The following is a 16131-nucleotide window of genomic DNA, read 5'->3' as shown; positions in this document are numbered from 1 at the left end:
AATTTTTTTACAGATCGCTTTCACTTTAATCGCTTTGTATATCACTTTTTCTAACTTAACACTAATGTCAAGAACATATTCTTAAACTGATCTATATATGCTCGTGCACATACACACACATATATAACCACATTCGTATCACCTTTTATAGATGCACAGTCTTCTACTTTGTGGATATACTCTAATTAAATAGCTCCGCTCAGTAAAGTAAAAAGTTCACCGCTATTTCCTAGAATTATTTGACAATGGCACCCTTTTTAAATTACACATTAACAATCTTAGAATTTGTGACTCTGTCAAAGTACTTTTGGAAGCAATGACCTAACCAATCCTCAATATTGGATTTTTATGGTGTTTCCAATTTTTTCTATTATAAATATCGCTGGGGTCAACTTCTTCAATGTACATTTTTATGTACTGCCTAGGGAGAATCTCTAGGAATAGAATCAGCTGGCCAACTGACATGCCCCTGTTAAAAACATACTATAGTGAGGCAGGAGGATTGTTATGAGTTCGAGGCCAGCCTGGGCTATATAGTGGGCATGGTGAGACCCTGTCATAAAACAAAACAAGCAAATAAAGAAAAAGAATATTTTGGGAGTTTATGTGCTCATCTCACACACCCAACATTTAAAACTTACATAGTTACTCTTTCATGGCATGGCCAGAGTGAGTTAGAAGTATCAGAGGTCTGACTATAACAGACCAGACCTGAAAGCCATTTAGGAATATTCTTCCTCACAAGTCACAGAACATCACAAGGGAAGAGATGTGAAACTGTCTCTTTTCCATCTTCCTCTTGGTCACCTTTATGTTTTTCTACATATTCATCCTGTACGCTTCAGAAGATATTAACAATGTTTTATGTGTATGTAGTACTGTAGTTTATACCACTAAAACATTTACAAGAAAAAGAAGTTTGGGGAAACAGAACATCCTCAAAGCATATGTCAAAGTGCACAAACCACAGAGTATGGAGCTGTACGTCAATAGTTGCTACAAACTACCAAACAGCCACTGCATATTTATAGACAAGTCCACAATAACCAAGATCTTTACCAGGCAACAAACACAAGAAACACAGTGGGGAATGTGTATCCTAAAATAGTTCATTTAGGTCTTCATTTTAGCGTATATTTCTGCAGTTTCAAATAGAATAAGCTCCTACCATAATATATGAAGTGCTCACATAGCAAAAACAGGATGTGAGTTCCTTTTCTGTTTTGAAAGTGACACTAGATATAATTTTATACCTCAAAGTAACTCTCGAAGTTACTTAAGTATAGTGTTCACACCCAGAGTAGAGTTCTGTGTAATTTGCCAGGCTCAGAAAGGACCTTCCTGCTCAAAAATATCTCCCCCTCGAGCCTGTCTCAGAATCATACTGGAAGCTTTTTGAAAACACAGAAATTTGTGTTCAATAGGTCTGGAGTGGAGCCAATGCATCTGCATTTGTAAAAACTCCCCATTTGCGCAGCCAGAATCAAAAGGCACTGGGTTATACATGAGCACTCAGGGAAGGGAGGTATCCTGAGGTCCCCAGTCCAAATGTTCATGCGGAAACCATTCATGGGTCTTAGTCTAGTGTCCGATGGCAGCAGGGCATGAATGGACGTTGGGAAAGTTCCTCAGAAGTTTCAAAACTGTAAGCAACGATAAGATGCCTGCTGCTCCAGCACTGCCCACCCAGAGGGATGGGAGGTAAATGGAAAAGGTATCAAACCATGAGGATTCTTCCTGCCAGAGACGGTAGTATTTCCTGTTTTCCGTACCTAACCTCCTGCAATTTTCAGAAAATGGGGGGAAATCGCTTAGCTATATTTTTTTTAAATTCAGTACTGGGGATTGAACTCAGGACCTTGTGCTTGGGAGGCAGGTGCAGTGTCACTGAGCTAAATCCCTGGCCCCTGTATTTTTGTATTTTAATGGAGTAGTCTTAAAAACTGAATGGCACCCAGCTACTACGAGCAATTTCCCCAATCAATTCCAGTCAACATACAATGAGACAAAACTGGGTTAAAAGATATTAAGACATCACACTCCAAGACATTATATTGCCTTTTACAAAATGATGGTCATTAATCAGAATTCAGTTTCTCAAAAGAAGTTGGCCTCACACAAACAATGCAAACAAATCTAGAAATCGATTTCTTCTAGATTTCTTATACATGAACATTCATAATTACCGTGAGCATCTATTACCTACCAGATCGGGACTTTATGATATCACTGAATTCATTCTGCCCATCATCAGGCCCGGTTTCATGTTCTCCATATTTGGCCATCTTGGCTGAGTTCCAATGTAATCCAAAGACTTTCCCAAATCCTCTTTGTGAGACTTTCAACTTTGTACAATGGTCCACCTGGACATCAATATCTAAAAAGGAAAAGGAAAGTACTGACTTTAGATATGTACATATGCACATAACTGCATACCAGTTATAGATAGTAACTACTGTATTCGTGTTTCTTCCATCGATAGTTGTGGAGTTTTGAGTGTCTACCATGTGTGGTGCACTGCAGAAATACAGCCTGGGCCATTAACACACTAAACAATTCATTATGTAATGAATTATTTCAATACAATCCTGCTAAGTCTACAAAGGAGAAGTGTAGAGTAATGAGTACATACGACAGAGGGATCCAACCTGCCCTTGATGGTCCAGAAGGCTTCCTTAGAGAAGAGCCATTTGAGCCCAGCCTTCAAGGATAAGAAGAAATTAATTAGCCAAAAGGGAAGTAGAAAAAGTAAAGTTTCCCATATGAAGCAGCAGAAGCATCCAAAGAACTGAAGCACAGGTCAGAGTTTTCAGAGAGAAGAAAACCAAAACGCAGGTGGATTTGTGGAGCTAGGTGAGGAAATGAGGCAGGAACAGAGCCTGGGCCCTGGGGACCAGGTCAGGGCCTCTGGTTTTTATCTGAAGCGAACAGAGGTCCAGTTAGATGGCCCGCAGGAAGCGAAAGCTTCAGGCTGCTCTTTTTAAAAGATGTTTTTGGCTTGTGCGCGGGTCAGAGTAACATGTAGAGAACCAGTGAAGAGTGTAACAGGATGCAGAAAAATGCTAATTAAAGAACCCCAGCCATGGGTGTATGGGTGTTGAATGAAAATTTCTCAACTCTTCTATACTTTTAAAATGTTTTCATGATAATGTGGGGGGGGGGGGGGTAAAGTTCCTAAACTTGGCCAGTGATCAAACTTTACATAACACACAAGGTGGGTCGTGTGCTGCAATGGGAAATAAACCCATCATCTATATGATATCCTTGCCAAGATATTTAAACGTGAAGCTTATCATGAGCAGACAAATCTGGGCTGCAGGTACCCTTCAAAACAGATGGCAGGGGGCCAGGGATGTAGCTCAGTAGTGCTATGTCTGTCTGGCAAGCTCAAGGTCCTGAGTTCAATCCCTGGTACAAAAAAGATACAAAACAAATGGCCTGGTCTCTTCAGAATTGTCAACATCAAGAAAGGGCAAAATTACATGGGGAGGGTGAACCTTGTTGATTGAAGGATCTAACTAGACAAAACGACCAAATGCAATCCTTAATTACATGCAGAGTTTTAAAACATTTTGGAGATCTTTTCAAAAATGTGAATTTGGACTGTAGATTGGGCCATATTGTTGTAGTAACGGTAAATTTCTCTAACATTAATTAAAGTTGGAAATATGCAGGAGAATGCCTTCGATTGAAAGAGACACATGATGAATATTTAGCAATGAAATGTTTGACAAGATCTTCAATTTTATTTCAACAGGGCCACAAGTCTATCTATATCTATCTATATGTGTATGTTGACATATATATATTTCTTGGGCTAATGTTACACACAGGACATGATTATAACTTCAACAAGGGTACATGGAAAGAAAAATAAGTGGGATTTAGATACTGGATGAGGAAGGTCAGTAGGATCTGGGAATGACTGGACATTAGAGGTCCAGAACATGCAGAACGATTCCCAATTTGGTCTGGGTGAGTAGGTGGAGGATGAATCATTCTCCAGTCACTGGCTGGAGGGAGAAATGATGAATGTGGTTTGGACTTGCTGAGTTTGAGGTCCCTCCGAGATACACAGAGGAGATAAAAAGGCAAGTGGAACACAGATGCGGATCTCGGGAATGGTCCCGACGAGAGATCTAAATCCAGAGAGGTGAATGTAAGGTCCACAAACACAAACCCTACTGGGGAAGGCTCATCACAGGAACTGTGCCAAGTATGAACACCACTCAAGGAAAATAACCCTAATCTTTAGTAGATAGTGAGAAGTATCTCTAGACTCCAAAGAACTGAAGATTTTGTCCGGCAGTGCTACATTTTTAAAAGAATGTCAATAATTACAGAATGAAATCGCCAATACTTCCTTGGACACATAACAACAGAGAGAAACAGAACTCAATTTTACTTTCAGCAATGTGTCTCTTGACCGAGAACAGCCCCACTCAAGACTAACCCAAGCCAGGCATGGTGGTGCATGCCTGTGCTCCCAGGACCTCCGGAGGCTGAGGCAGGAGGATTGCCGGTTTGAGTCCAGCCTGGGCAATGAAGCAATTGAACAAAACATGTCTTAAAATTGACAAAAAGGACCGGGGATGTAGCTCATTGTGAAGGCCCTGGATTTAATCTCCAGCACAACTAAAAAAAAGGGAGGAGTCCCTAAAGCCTAATTAAGTAAATTAATCACTTCTGCAGATAATGTATATTAATTCACCATTAAAACAAACATCAGGACCAAGGTTTAATGCCAACCAGGATTGGGGAACTAAATTCTTTAATTCAAGGACACATCGTATGATATTACTATTCTAAAACATATACTATTTTATAATACTTAATATTTTATACATTTTTATAATACAATATTCAAGGATTATAGCATAGAGTAGTATTTTACTATATAAATATAATCATGAGCAACATATAACCCTAATCCTCTCTTCTGACCATGTTGAGAAAAGGACTAATAAGAGCAAATTATTCCAGAAAATAATTTTAAGTGTTAAAGAGTTTGAGGTAGATGAAAACTGTTAAAGCTTTAAGAACCATTTCCTCTCTGGAATATGTGGATTGAATTATCAAAATCTGCCAGATCTTGTAAGACTATTTTCAAAAAAGCTTTATTTTTATATGCCCTTCCTACAATTAAAAATTTGTGTTAATAAGTTCCTTTCTTCAAGTACAAAACTATAAAGAATTTGCTAAATTCCTATGTGAGTTTTAGTACTTTCAAGAACCAAAAGTCTTGTTCAGAAGAATGTATACAATTTTTATTATGGAAAATCAGGTTTGCCAAAGAACAATTTCTTTTTTTTTTTTGGTACCAGGGATTGAACTTGGGACCTTGAGCTTTCGAGGCAGGCACCGGAACCACTGAGCTAAATCCCCAGCCCCCCAAAAAACAATTTCTTTCCTAGAAAGAACTAGTTCCTTTAAGAGGTAAGTTTGATGCTCTCCTTTGCAACTGGACTTAGTCCAGGGTCTCCAACTTAATGCTTCTCCAGGACTTCTCCCACACCACAAACGAGAAAAGTAGTGCCTGGCGGCACACACCTGTTATCCCAGAACTTGAGAGGCTGAGGCAGGAGGATCACTGTGAGTTGGCGGCCAGCCTGGACTACGTAGTGAGTCTGAGGACTACACAGCAAGACCTTGTCTCAAAAAAGAAACCACTTCTTCTTAATAATATAATGCAAATTCTTTAAAGGCTGCAAAAATCTAGCAGGAGAGATGATCAAAGGACCAGGAAAAAATAAGAAGGGAAAAGAACAACTGGCCACATAAACAAGTAATCCCTGGTGACTGTCACTTGTTGCCATTAAGGGCCAGAGGAGCCCAGTTTGAGCAACAGGCCATGGATACCACATCTAAATCTTTTTGTTTGTTCTGTTTTGTTTTTTGAGACAGGGTCCGACTACCTAGCTCAGGCTGAGCTTGCAGCTCACAGCGATCTTCCTGCCTCAACTTTGTTTCAATCTGAAAATGCCGATACAATCAAGTTTCACCACTATCAACGTGTCCCAATGTGACCCTTGACTTCTACACCCCTGGAATGGATGGAATGCCACCCTCCACACAGAGCCGGGTGAGAAGCTATATGACTGCATGGGATGTTGTTTGAGAAGCCCTGAGCCAGACCTACACAATAGCAATTTATTGTTATCACCGCCCTAGGCCGGTCCTCCCTCAAAATGACATTCTGTAAAGTTTGGCCAGAGGTCCTACTGGAAGCTATTCACTCTATTCGTGTCTTGGCAGCCTATGGACTGGAATGCAAGAGTGTTCAGCAATAACCCTAAAGTGAAAAGACCAAGCCGGGTGTGGTGGTTCATGCCTCTAAAACCAGCACTGGGGAGGCTGAGGCAGGAGGATCCTCGCCAGTTGGGGGCCAACTTTCACTACAGAGTGAATTCGAGGCCAACTTGAACTACACAGCGAGACCCAGTCTGGAAAACAAACAAAGGGAAAAGACAGAGAATGGCCTTAAAGAAAAAGTTAATTCTTTTTTTTATGTAGGAATTGCACAATGTAAGAATTTGCACCATTCAACAGAGTGCCATCGTGAACGAATACTCGGCAACGTACAATTACGAAGGCAGCTTGGGTAGGACCTAGAGCAAAACCATCTTCACCAGGAACCCAAACCTAGGACTGACAGAAACCAGGAACAAGTTTGCGGCTCAGCTCGCAGCACAGCGAGAGAAATGCAGCGCGTCAAGCCCTGCCATTCACACTGACAGGCGCTCCGGGGAAGGTTAATGCTACTGAGATTCATACTGTTTACGGGAGCAATAAATTTTAGGTAAACACCCAAAGGAAGGTTCAAGAGCTGTCTCCTCGGCCCCGTAAACGCTGGTGAAGAGGGGGCAGGGGTGGCCCCGGGAAACCCTGGCCCTGGCCGCCTGGTACCGGGAGACTCAGTCCCCACGAGCTTCGCATTCCTCCAGCGCTCTCCCGACACCGAGCTCTCCGCAGGCTGCGCCCGCCGCGCCCAACGGCAGTCGCCCGGGACGAGCCGGCTCTCTTCCCGAGCCCTGTGCACCTCCAGGGAGGGGATGCGGCTCCCGCCCCGCCAGACCCAGGCGATACGGCCTCCCCCGCCGCGCAGCGCGCTCTGGCCGCGGCGTTCACCGCCCTGAGCCTCCCGTGCGCCGCGTGGGGAACTGACCCGGAGGACCTGATGACCCAGGTGACCCGGCGGCTGGGACGGGCTGGGTGCCTGCGGGACACCCCAGGGCACGGCCGTGGAGCTATTACACCCAGCTTCTCCAATTTCTTTTTTAAGTGCCGATCCCCAGGCTCTCGCAGGTCGGGCAGTTTTTCTCCTCCCCTAGAAACAAACCTAAACGAATCCCTTTTAGAATCCGAGGTTTGAAAAGAAAAATTTCTTCTAACAGTGTGCCTTCTGAAAGTTGCACAGCCTACAATTAGCGCTTCGTTGGTTTTCTAAGTGGCCTCGGGCAACCAGAGCCTCGCACCCCGGATCAAAGCGGGGCACGGATTGATTACCTTGTCAGCTGCCGCCCAAGATGCCACGAGTCCCGGCGAGCAGGCGACCGCGCGGGACCGCGCCCGCGAGGCACCCCGGCCCCTCCGCCTCCGAGAGCTGCAGGCGGGGAGCTGGCGAGCGCGCCCCGCTCCCCGGGGCCCCACCCTCGGCAGCAGCAGAGGCCGAGCTGCCCTGGCCGCCGACCGCACGGCCGCTCCCCACCCTCTCCTCGCGGACAGCGCCGGGCCCCGCCTCCCCGGGGCCGGGGCGTGTGTGACAGGCTCTCTGAGGAGGCCACGTCCCCTCTCGGAAACCACTGGCCCTGCGCCCCGCTCCGCGCAAGGCACGGACGCGCGACCCTCGTTCCCAGCGGGGAGCAGCGGGGGAACAGAGGGGGCGGCACAGACCCACTCGGAGGAGTCTGAGTCCTTCGCAACTCGTACCGACCCCGAGGACCTGGGCGCCCCGCTCGCAGCCGGCCTGCCCTCTCCCCCCAGGGAGCCGAACTGAGGTCCCCGGAAAGGGCACGCCGAAGTTACAGCTTCCACGCTGGGACTCGGGGACGCCGATCGCGGCGGAAGAGCGGCGGCGAAGTCAGCCTCCCGCCCCATCCCCGCCCCAGGCCCCAGGGGCCCGCGTCACCTTACCCGGTCCGAGGCTTCAATAATGCACGGGCTTCCTGACCTGCTCTCCCGCGGCACAGCGCGCCCGCCGCCTCCGCCTGCGCCCCGGGTCCTCGGCGCGGCTCGGGGTCGCCGCGATCGTGGGGGTGCGCGCGAGGGTGAGTTGGATGGAGCGAGGGTTTTGGTTGGGGATTTTTGCTTTTTTTTTTTTTTTTAATGCAATGTGGAGAATCAGAAACTAGAGAGAGAAGGGAAAAAAACTGATGCCCGACTGGAAACGCCCCCGACTTGTTCAATCTTCCTGCCCGGTAGTTCCGCCAAAAACAAAAACAAAAACAAAACAGTGCCAGCACAAACCGAGGGCAGGCGCTCAGGCAGCACGTTTGCCAAACACTAAGTTTTATGGCTGAAGCAATGACCCGAAAGAAGGGGGGCAGCGCCCCCCGAGACTCCCCGATCGGCTTCGGGAGGCCGAGGCCCCTAGTCGCCCTGGGCGGGAGAAAGCCCGCGGCCGGCTGCGTGCGCCGCGCTCCCCGCCTCCGGGCCCAGCGAGCCTCAACTTTGCGCGGAGAAAGGCTAGCTCCAGGGCTCCTCCTCCTCTCGCCCGCGCCCGCTCCTCCCCGCCCGGACCTGCCCCTTTGTTGCAGCCCAGCGCCCCAGGGGGAGCGGGGCGGGCGGGGCGCGGGAACCGCCACCCCCGAGAAGGGCTGGCGTCCCCGTGCCCGGTGCGCCCCTGCGAGCAGGAGGCGGCCAGGCAGGTCGAGAGGCTCCCGGCTGCCCCGCCCCGCAGCAGCCGCGGCCGCCCCAGGAACTTTGTTTCCGGAGATCGGCCCCTCTCGGTTCGGGCTGTGCCCCGGCCCGGCTCGGCAGCCACCGCAGCCCCGCTCCGGAACGTGGCGCCCCAGGTCACCTGACCGTGCGCCCGGTCAATCAGCGCCCGCCCTCAGCGCCCTCCCCGCCCGCAGCCCTGCACGGCCTCGGGCGAACAGTGCGGGCCGGACCGGCTGGGGCGGGCCTTGGCTCCCCGTGACCGTGAGGGGTCACACTCCCCCTAGTTAGAGCGACCTGTTCCCCAGTGCACCCCATCTGAGTCTGCTGACGTGGATCATTTTTGGTCTTAGAATCCAATGGTATATTTACGTAATTTTCTAAGCATCGTTTTTTAATAGGAAGAAAATACTTGAAATTTCGTGGTATATTCATTCATGTGTACAAGTGATATCTGAACCGACCTCATTTTTCTATTTCCCCAGTTTGCACACAAACACGCATCTGTCTGTGGAACCTGTTCCAAGTTTAAAGGGTTGGCCAAAAATATCTGGAAAGAGATGAGCTTGTGTTGTGTGTGCATTTTTGTTTCGTTTTGTTTTGTTTTTGTTTTTTGAGACAAGATCTCACTCTGACCTCGAACTTGCAGCGGTTGGTTCTCCTGCCTCAGCCCCCCAAGTGCTAGGAGCAAAGGCGTGCGTCACCACGCCCGGCACTTTTGTCTTATTCACAGCTTTCCTTCCATGTGTATTGCTCTGGTCCTCACACTAGTTCACGTAGAGGAAAGGATGGCTGACAGAGAGCTCTGGCTTGTTGCCGGCTTAATATTTGAGTAACTTTGAGGTGGTAACCAAAGAGCATGGGGTAGGGGAGCCTTCAAAGAGCTTTCCAGATAGAACTCACTAGCCTGAAAGCTTGGGGGGGGGGGGTCGGTCCTGAGCTCTTCCTTATAGAGAGGGTTCTAGCTTAGGTTCCTTCCCTTTGGGGATGTTCTTCCCATAAGCCAAATAAAATCCAAAGCATTCACTTGAAAGGGGTATGACTTTGTCATTCACCCTCACTCCATCATCTGAAACACTAATGTGAGCCTGCTGATTCTTCAGGACAATGTGAAGAAATCAGATAGATTCGGGGTATGATGGAGTGTGCCTGTCATGCCAGCACTCAGGAGGCTGAGGCAGGGGGATTGCTGTGAGCACAAGGCCAGCCTGGAATACATAGCCAGACCATGTTTTAAAAAAAAAGAAAGAAAGAAAGAAAGAAACCTTGCCCTTATAAATAGAATGTAGAATCCAGTAGGTGAGATGAGGTATGTAAACAAATATACACAAGATTAATTAAAGAACAGACCAAGTGCTACCTAATAATTCTATAGACACTTTCAGCAGCTGTTTCTCCCTGGACCCTGGTGGATGGAATTAGAGTCCCTCCTTTAAAAGAGATAAGGCCACCTGAGGTGGGGGTTGGTGACTTTGTCACTGGATGTTGCAGTGTAAAGCACTTTAGAAATTGTGAAACGCAACACAAATATTTATTCAACTCAAAACTTTTGAAAATCGGATGTATTGTGGCCTATCATTTCTGAGATCTTTGTTTGCTTGAGACAGGGTCTTGCTATGTAGCCCAGGCTGCCCTGGAACTCCTAGAGATCCTCCTGCCTCAGCCTCCCAAATACTGGGATTACTGGCATGCACTGCCACACCCAGCCGTTTCTGAGTCTCTAAACTCTGAGGAGATACTTTCTTAAGCTTGCTGAAGGCTGAAAGGAAAGAGGAAGAAGGGGAGAGCCGCCTCTTGCAGGGGAAGGACCCCCAATATCAGTGGCTGAGAGCCTTATGGAACCTGTGCCCTACCTCCTCCTAGCCCTTCTCAGAGACTGCTAATCTTGGAAACGGCCAAAGAGGCCAGACAAGTCTCATTGATGGAATGACCAAGAGGTCCCCAGTTGGTCCTGGCAGGGTATCTTGTATTTCCATCAAGCAAACAGTATGCTCTTCCCTGGAGTGCCCAGGATCCAGTGAAAGTGGCCTCCAGGAAGTGTGTGCAGCTGGGCTTCCGTACATCTGCAAGCAACATCCCACTTGTGGCACACACACCAGGGATGCTGACCCACAACAGCCTGGGGGGTTGGTCTGCCCTTCTGAAGATGAAGATGACTGGGGAGAAAGTGACAGCAGCGTTGCTCTGGGGCAACTATTAAACCCAAGTCAGAATCACCCTATGATCACCATAGAACAGTGGACATGAAAGCGACTTGTATTGGTTCACTGCAGGACAAGAAGCCTTTGACACAGGAGCAAATTATGATATGAGCGGTGTATTTACAGATCCACATATAAAGATACTCCCCTAAGTCCATGCAGCGTGTAGAATGAGCAGACCTGATATGCATAGGTATTGTTCATACATGGAGAACTTCAACCCCATAGAAGAGCCCCAAAGAAAAGTTTTCTGCTAAACTTGGTGCAAGAGTGTACAAACACAGTTTCTCTTTATACTGTAGAAACATGGGGAATTGCAAAGTATGTAAACCTCCAGAGCTTCTTTCAGCATTCCTTTGGTGTGACTATGGGTAAAGCCCTGTGTAGCAAAATGGAGAAAGGTTAGGGAATTTACCTCTTTTTTCAGGTCAAGAAAATACAAATTTACAGCTTGTATATAAGAGATACTAGAATATTGTTTAATAAATATATTACTAAATTCTTCAGCCAAATATCTAGCACCTGTACATGTTGAAAATAACTATAAATAAAATTCTTTCTAATTGAGGTAAAGAGACAATGACAATAGTAATCATGCCTGAAGCTTTTTAAGAATAAATAACACAAATACAGAGTTCCTCACGCTTCCGGGAGCTGACAGATCACCAGGGAAGCATACATTAAATTCGGATTGCCTGGCATCCCCAAGATTCTGATTTAATGGGTGTGGTGGGGCCCAGGCCTTCCTCTTTAACACACAGCTCAGGAGTGTCAGATCGGGCAGCCAGTGTGCCCTAGGGGCTGGCCTCAAACAGGCCACTTTCTGTGATTGGAGGCCCTAGAAATTGCCCTACAAGGGAAAGGAAAAAAATCCATACCTGATCAACCATAATTTCAAAATATCCAGGCCTAGCTTATCTCTTTGAATTGCAGTGTTTCGTGCAGAGTTAGAGACCATGGAGGCCGCCTGCAGCTCTGAGCTCTTTTGGGGTTCCACTGGAGCGATGAGAGCAAGGGGAGAGAGGTGTGCAGTGCCCCACGCGGAGTGCAAGGCGGCCAGGGCCAAGGGAAAGGACGGAGCAGATGGCAGAGACAGAGGAGAGGGGAAGCGACCCTCCTGCTACAGCGCTCTGTGTTGGGGCAGCTGTGCACCTTCATTGACTGCTTTAATTTGTTTCCTAGACTCTTAAAATGTTGCTGTTGGAAAAGACTGTGGTCCATCCTTCAGCCTTTGTTTGTTTGTTTGGTACCAGGGATCGAACTTGGGAACTTGTGCTTGTGAGACAGTTGGCAGAACCACTGAGCTACATACATCCCCAGCCCCATCCTCCAGCCTTTTAATTTTACAGATAAAGAAGCAAATGTCACTGGGGATGTAGTTCAGTGGTGCTAAACCTGCCTGGCAAGCACAAGGTCCTGAGTTCGATTCCTAGTACAAAAAAAAAAAAAACAGCCAATGCAAGGCACAAAAATGGCGAGAGGAACGAGCCAGTGAGGCGGCTTAGGAGCAGAGGGCTTGGCTAGCATTTCCATGCAGAAGGCCCTGGGTTCAATCTCCATTACTGTTAGGAAAACAAAAGGCTCGGGATTACATTTAGTTAAACAGTAATAGTGACGGGAGGACACTGCAAACTACGAAAAAGTAGAAAGAGAACCCTTGTAAGAACTCATCAGTAGCCAGGCATGGTGACTCACACCTGTCAAACAGGCACTCAGGAGGCTGAGGCAGGAGGACCACTACAAGTTAGAGACCAGCCTGGGCTACATTCTGAGATGCTGTTTCAAAATATAAACAGATAAATGAAAGAATTTATTTTTAAGGCAAGGAGAGAGGACACAAGTTTAAAGTGTCTGATGAGTGAGGACTGACGGGGCTCAGTTCAGTTACCTAAGTGCTAACTTTGATGGTGACAGTTCTCCCTTCTATGAGCTTTTAAAATGTAACCTTTCGCTTCCAGTCCACAAAATACAAGAACAATGTTCCCTTGAGTGTCGTGATTGTGAGAATCAAAGAAGTTGCCTAATCAAAGTATTTATCCTTACCTGGTCCTTGTACGTTTAGGACGCTCTTTCGTCTTTCTCTGAAGAGGATTTTCAGTCACTTGGGAATCCCTTTCGGTCCTGCTTTATGAACATTCATGGAACCTGAGAGCCTGGTTGTGCAAATTGGAATAAGCCATGGCACCTGTCTTGGAAGAGCTCGTGCATAAAGAAACAATTGGAAATGAGCCCAGGCACAGCAGTGCAACTGGGAGGTAATGTGAGCCAGGAGAGGGACACCTAACCCACCAGAGGGACGGGGGCATCAGGAACGGACAACTGAGCTGAGCCTGAAGAGATTAGGAATTGTAAAAGACGTCTGCTGTCTTGCCTCTGCCCAGCACCTACCCCCCCTCTTAGATTTTGTTTGTTTGTTTTTGTTTTTTGAGTCAGGGTCTCACTAAGTAGTTCAGGCTGGTCTTGAACTCATTATGTAGCCCAAGCTGGCCTCAAACTTGCAGAGATCCTCCTGTCTCAGTCTCCTAAGTGCTAGGATTACAGGCATGTGCCATTAAGCCGGGCAACATTTTTCTGTTTTTATGGTTTTTGTTGTTGCTATTGTTTTTGTCTTTGAGCCAGGGTCTCACTATGTAGCCCAGGCTAGCCTTGAACTCATGGAGATCCACCTTCCTCAGTCTCTTGAGTGCTGAGATTACAGGGGTGTGCCACCACATCCAGCTTTTTATGAAAGAACTTTACCCTTTCCTTCAGGGGAATTGCTCCTGTTCTGCTCCAATCAGATTTTTGTGAGTCTATCCATCACTTCTCTTCCTAGCCTGGCTCATGATTCAGGAATAGCCAATCCTAGGGACCCAACCCGTCACAGTGAAGTTCTGCTTTGTCGCTCCAATTCCCTGACGCACACTCATCCAAACACAGACATGGACTCAAACTCACCCTGGAGATCTAGAGTTCCAGGCCGTGAGCAGGTGTTTCATATGCCTAGATTGTGCACTAGTTCCCTTGACTCAGACTCTGGTTGGATACTGGAGCTGGAACGCACCCTAAATCACAGGCTCATGAGAGCGATAACCCTCAGCCTCACTCTGCAGTTTCCTCACCCAGAGGCAGGGGTCCAGCTCCTGGTCACAGTCTCAGAGTCAGCTTACAACCAGATAGACCAGTGTGGCATCAAGAACCTGGCCGAGAGTCATTCCCACTCCAGTGGGACTTCTCAGGCAGGAAGGGCTGCCTTGGTCAGCTGGCTGTCCCTGATGCCCATCCGGAAGGCATGCACTAAATTGCCAAGCTGACCGATTCACAAAGGACTGCTTGAGAGTCCATACTGTCCCCATGGCTCTGCTTTCCTGAGTCCCCCACTTTAGGACTGCCTTTCTGTACTGAGGACAGGTGGCCAAGATGATTTAAACCTGACCCTGACCAAATGAGGATCTTCACCAACTAGCTGTCCTTTATCAACTGTTATTTCCTTCTAGAAAATCCTCTCATAAATTTTAGATAAATGCCAAATTCTTACTCATTTTTACTCTGCTTTTAGAGGATGTTGTATTAGTCATATTTCCTGTTTCCAGGACAAAATACCTGACACCTGCAACTTTAAAAAGGAGAGGTTTGTTTTGGCTCATGGTTTCAGAGGTTTCAGTCCATGGTCAGCTGGCTCCAAGGCAGAAACAGTACAATGGAAGAGCATGGTGGCGAAGCGCTGCTCCACTCATAGCACCTGGGAAGCAGTGAGCAGGGAAAGAGCCTGAAAAGAAGGGGCCTTGACCAAATATGGCCCCCAAGGTGACATCTCCCTGTGACCACTTCCTCTAACTCACTGATGAGGTTAAGCCATTGAAGAGGTGAGTGTCCTCATCATCCAGTCACCTCACCTGAAGTCCCTACCTCAGTCAAACTAACTGTCACGGTGAACTGGCACAGGCGTACTGTACATGGGATTTCCCATACTAGGTTGAGTGGCTGCAGGGAAGCCACATGGATTTCCTCCCCAGGAGAACCACCCGGAGGCTCCTCCTCATGATCATGGGGCATTTCCAGTCATGTTAGCCTGAGGAAGAACCCAAGAATTCAATCATAGTAAAGTGGTAAAATATTTAGGTGTTGTTTTAAGCATTGATTATTGTAACAAATTGTTTTGTTTTCTTTTACAAAATTGGAATAAAATGCTTTTGAGTAAAATTTGAATGCCACTGGCTAGGTAATTTATAAAGGACAAAGCCTTGTCCTGCTCGTGGTTCTGGAGGTCAGGAGTTCCAAGGTGGGGAACACATCTGATAAGGAAGGGTCTTCTGGCTGGTGGGGCCTCTACATGGTCCTGAGACATCACAGGGTGTCACATGGTGAGAGGGGCCCATACAAAGACAGGGTCTAAATGGCCTTTATAACAGCCCACTCTCCTAGTAACCCATTAACTCGTTAGTGCATTAACTCATTAATCCATCAGTGGATTAATCCACTCACAAAGGCAGATCTTAACCACTTCTAAAGGTCCTACATGGTCTCACCTCATAATACCTCACAGTAGGGATTAAATTTCAACAGCAGTTCGGTGGGGGCATTTACACCCAAGCAGGTATAATTACAACCACACAGACTTCAAACCAGTGGCTATACTGGAATAAAATCACATAGCTATGCAAAGTGTACCCTTCCTCCAATAAGCATCTTTATTCATGTATTCGCTCTTAATCCCGGAAGAGTTGTTCTTCATTTCTGTAATTGTGTACAAGTACATCCATTCCCCTGCCTAGATGAAACTGTCACCTTACCTCCGAGGGGACTTCCTAGGGAGCTGTGACTTCAAGGCTGTTGTCAGTCATCTCACATGGCCAGCAGAGACCTTGCTCAGAAAATATTCCCAAATTAAAGGCAATTCATGCATTTTGGATCCCCTTAGCCTCACCAAGTACTATTCTACTTGTTAGGAGCTAAAATAAAAAGAACAGAGCAGGCTCTGTAGGCAAAAGATCCATTCTTGCTAAATAATACTCATAAAATAATAAATCTTGCTATCTGAAAAGAGGTTTCCCTGTATTTCAAATTCAGAGAG

At 46.9% G+C, this 16131-nt stretch overlaps 1 protein-coding gene and 1 long non-coding RNA gene across 7 annotated transcripts in view; one reads left to right on the top strand and one right to left on the bottom strand.

Moving 5' to 3' along the window:
* Positions 1 to 8273, bottom strand: part of Utrn (utrophin) — a 527655-nt gene extending 519382 nt beyond the window's left edge. For 2 of the 6 annotated variants that reach the window (XM_087190252.1, XM_087190262.1), the window contains exons 1-2: positions 7507 to 7724; positions 2207 to 2377 (exon numbers count right to left, since the gene is read on the bottom strand). In XM_087190252.1, the coding sequence (XP_087046378.1) occupies positions 2207 to 2285 (79 nt within the window). In that variant the 5' untranslated portion in view covers positions 2286 to 2377; positions 7507 to 7724. Of the gene's footprint in view, positions 1 to 2206; positions 2378 to 7165; positions 7432 to 7506; positions 7725 to 8133 lie in introns of those variants that run through there. The other 4 variants (XM_087190253.1, XM_087190254.1, XM_087190259.1 and 1 more) reach the window with 4 other exon arrangements.
* LOC147824234 (uncharacterized) lies at positions 8145 to 15260 on the top strand. Its single transcript, XR_015442627.1, has 2 exons — positions 8145 to 8267; positions 13141 to 15260. It is a non-coding gene; the product is annotated as an uncharacterized LOC147824234 (long non-coding RNA).
* The last annotated feature ends 871 nt before the right edge of the window (positions 15261 to 16131 follow it).

The sequence above is a fragment of the Heterocephalus glaber genome, unplaced genomic scaffold, assembly GCF_053883595.1.
Source record: "Heterocephalus glaber isolate CG9 unplaced genomic scaffold, H.glaber_assembly_v1.0 deba00001550, whole genome shotgun sequence".
In the NCBI taxonomy this organism is placed as follows: domain Eukaryota; kingdom Metazoa; phylum Chordata; class Mammalia; order Rodentia; family Bathyergidae; genus Heterocephalus; species Heterocephalus glaber.
This window is presented reverse-complemented; position numbering and strand designations above follow the sequence as displayed.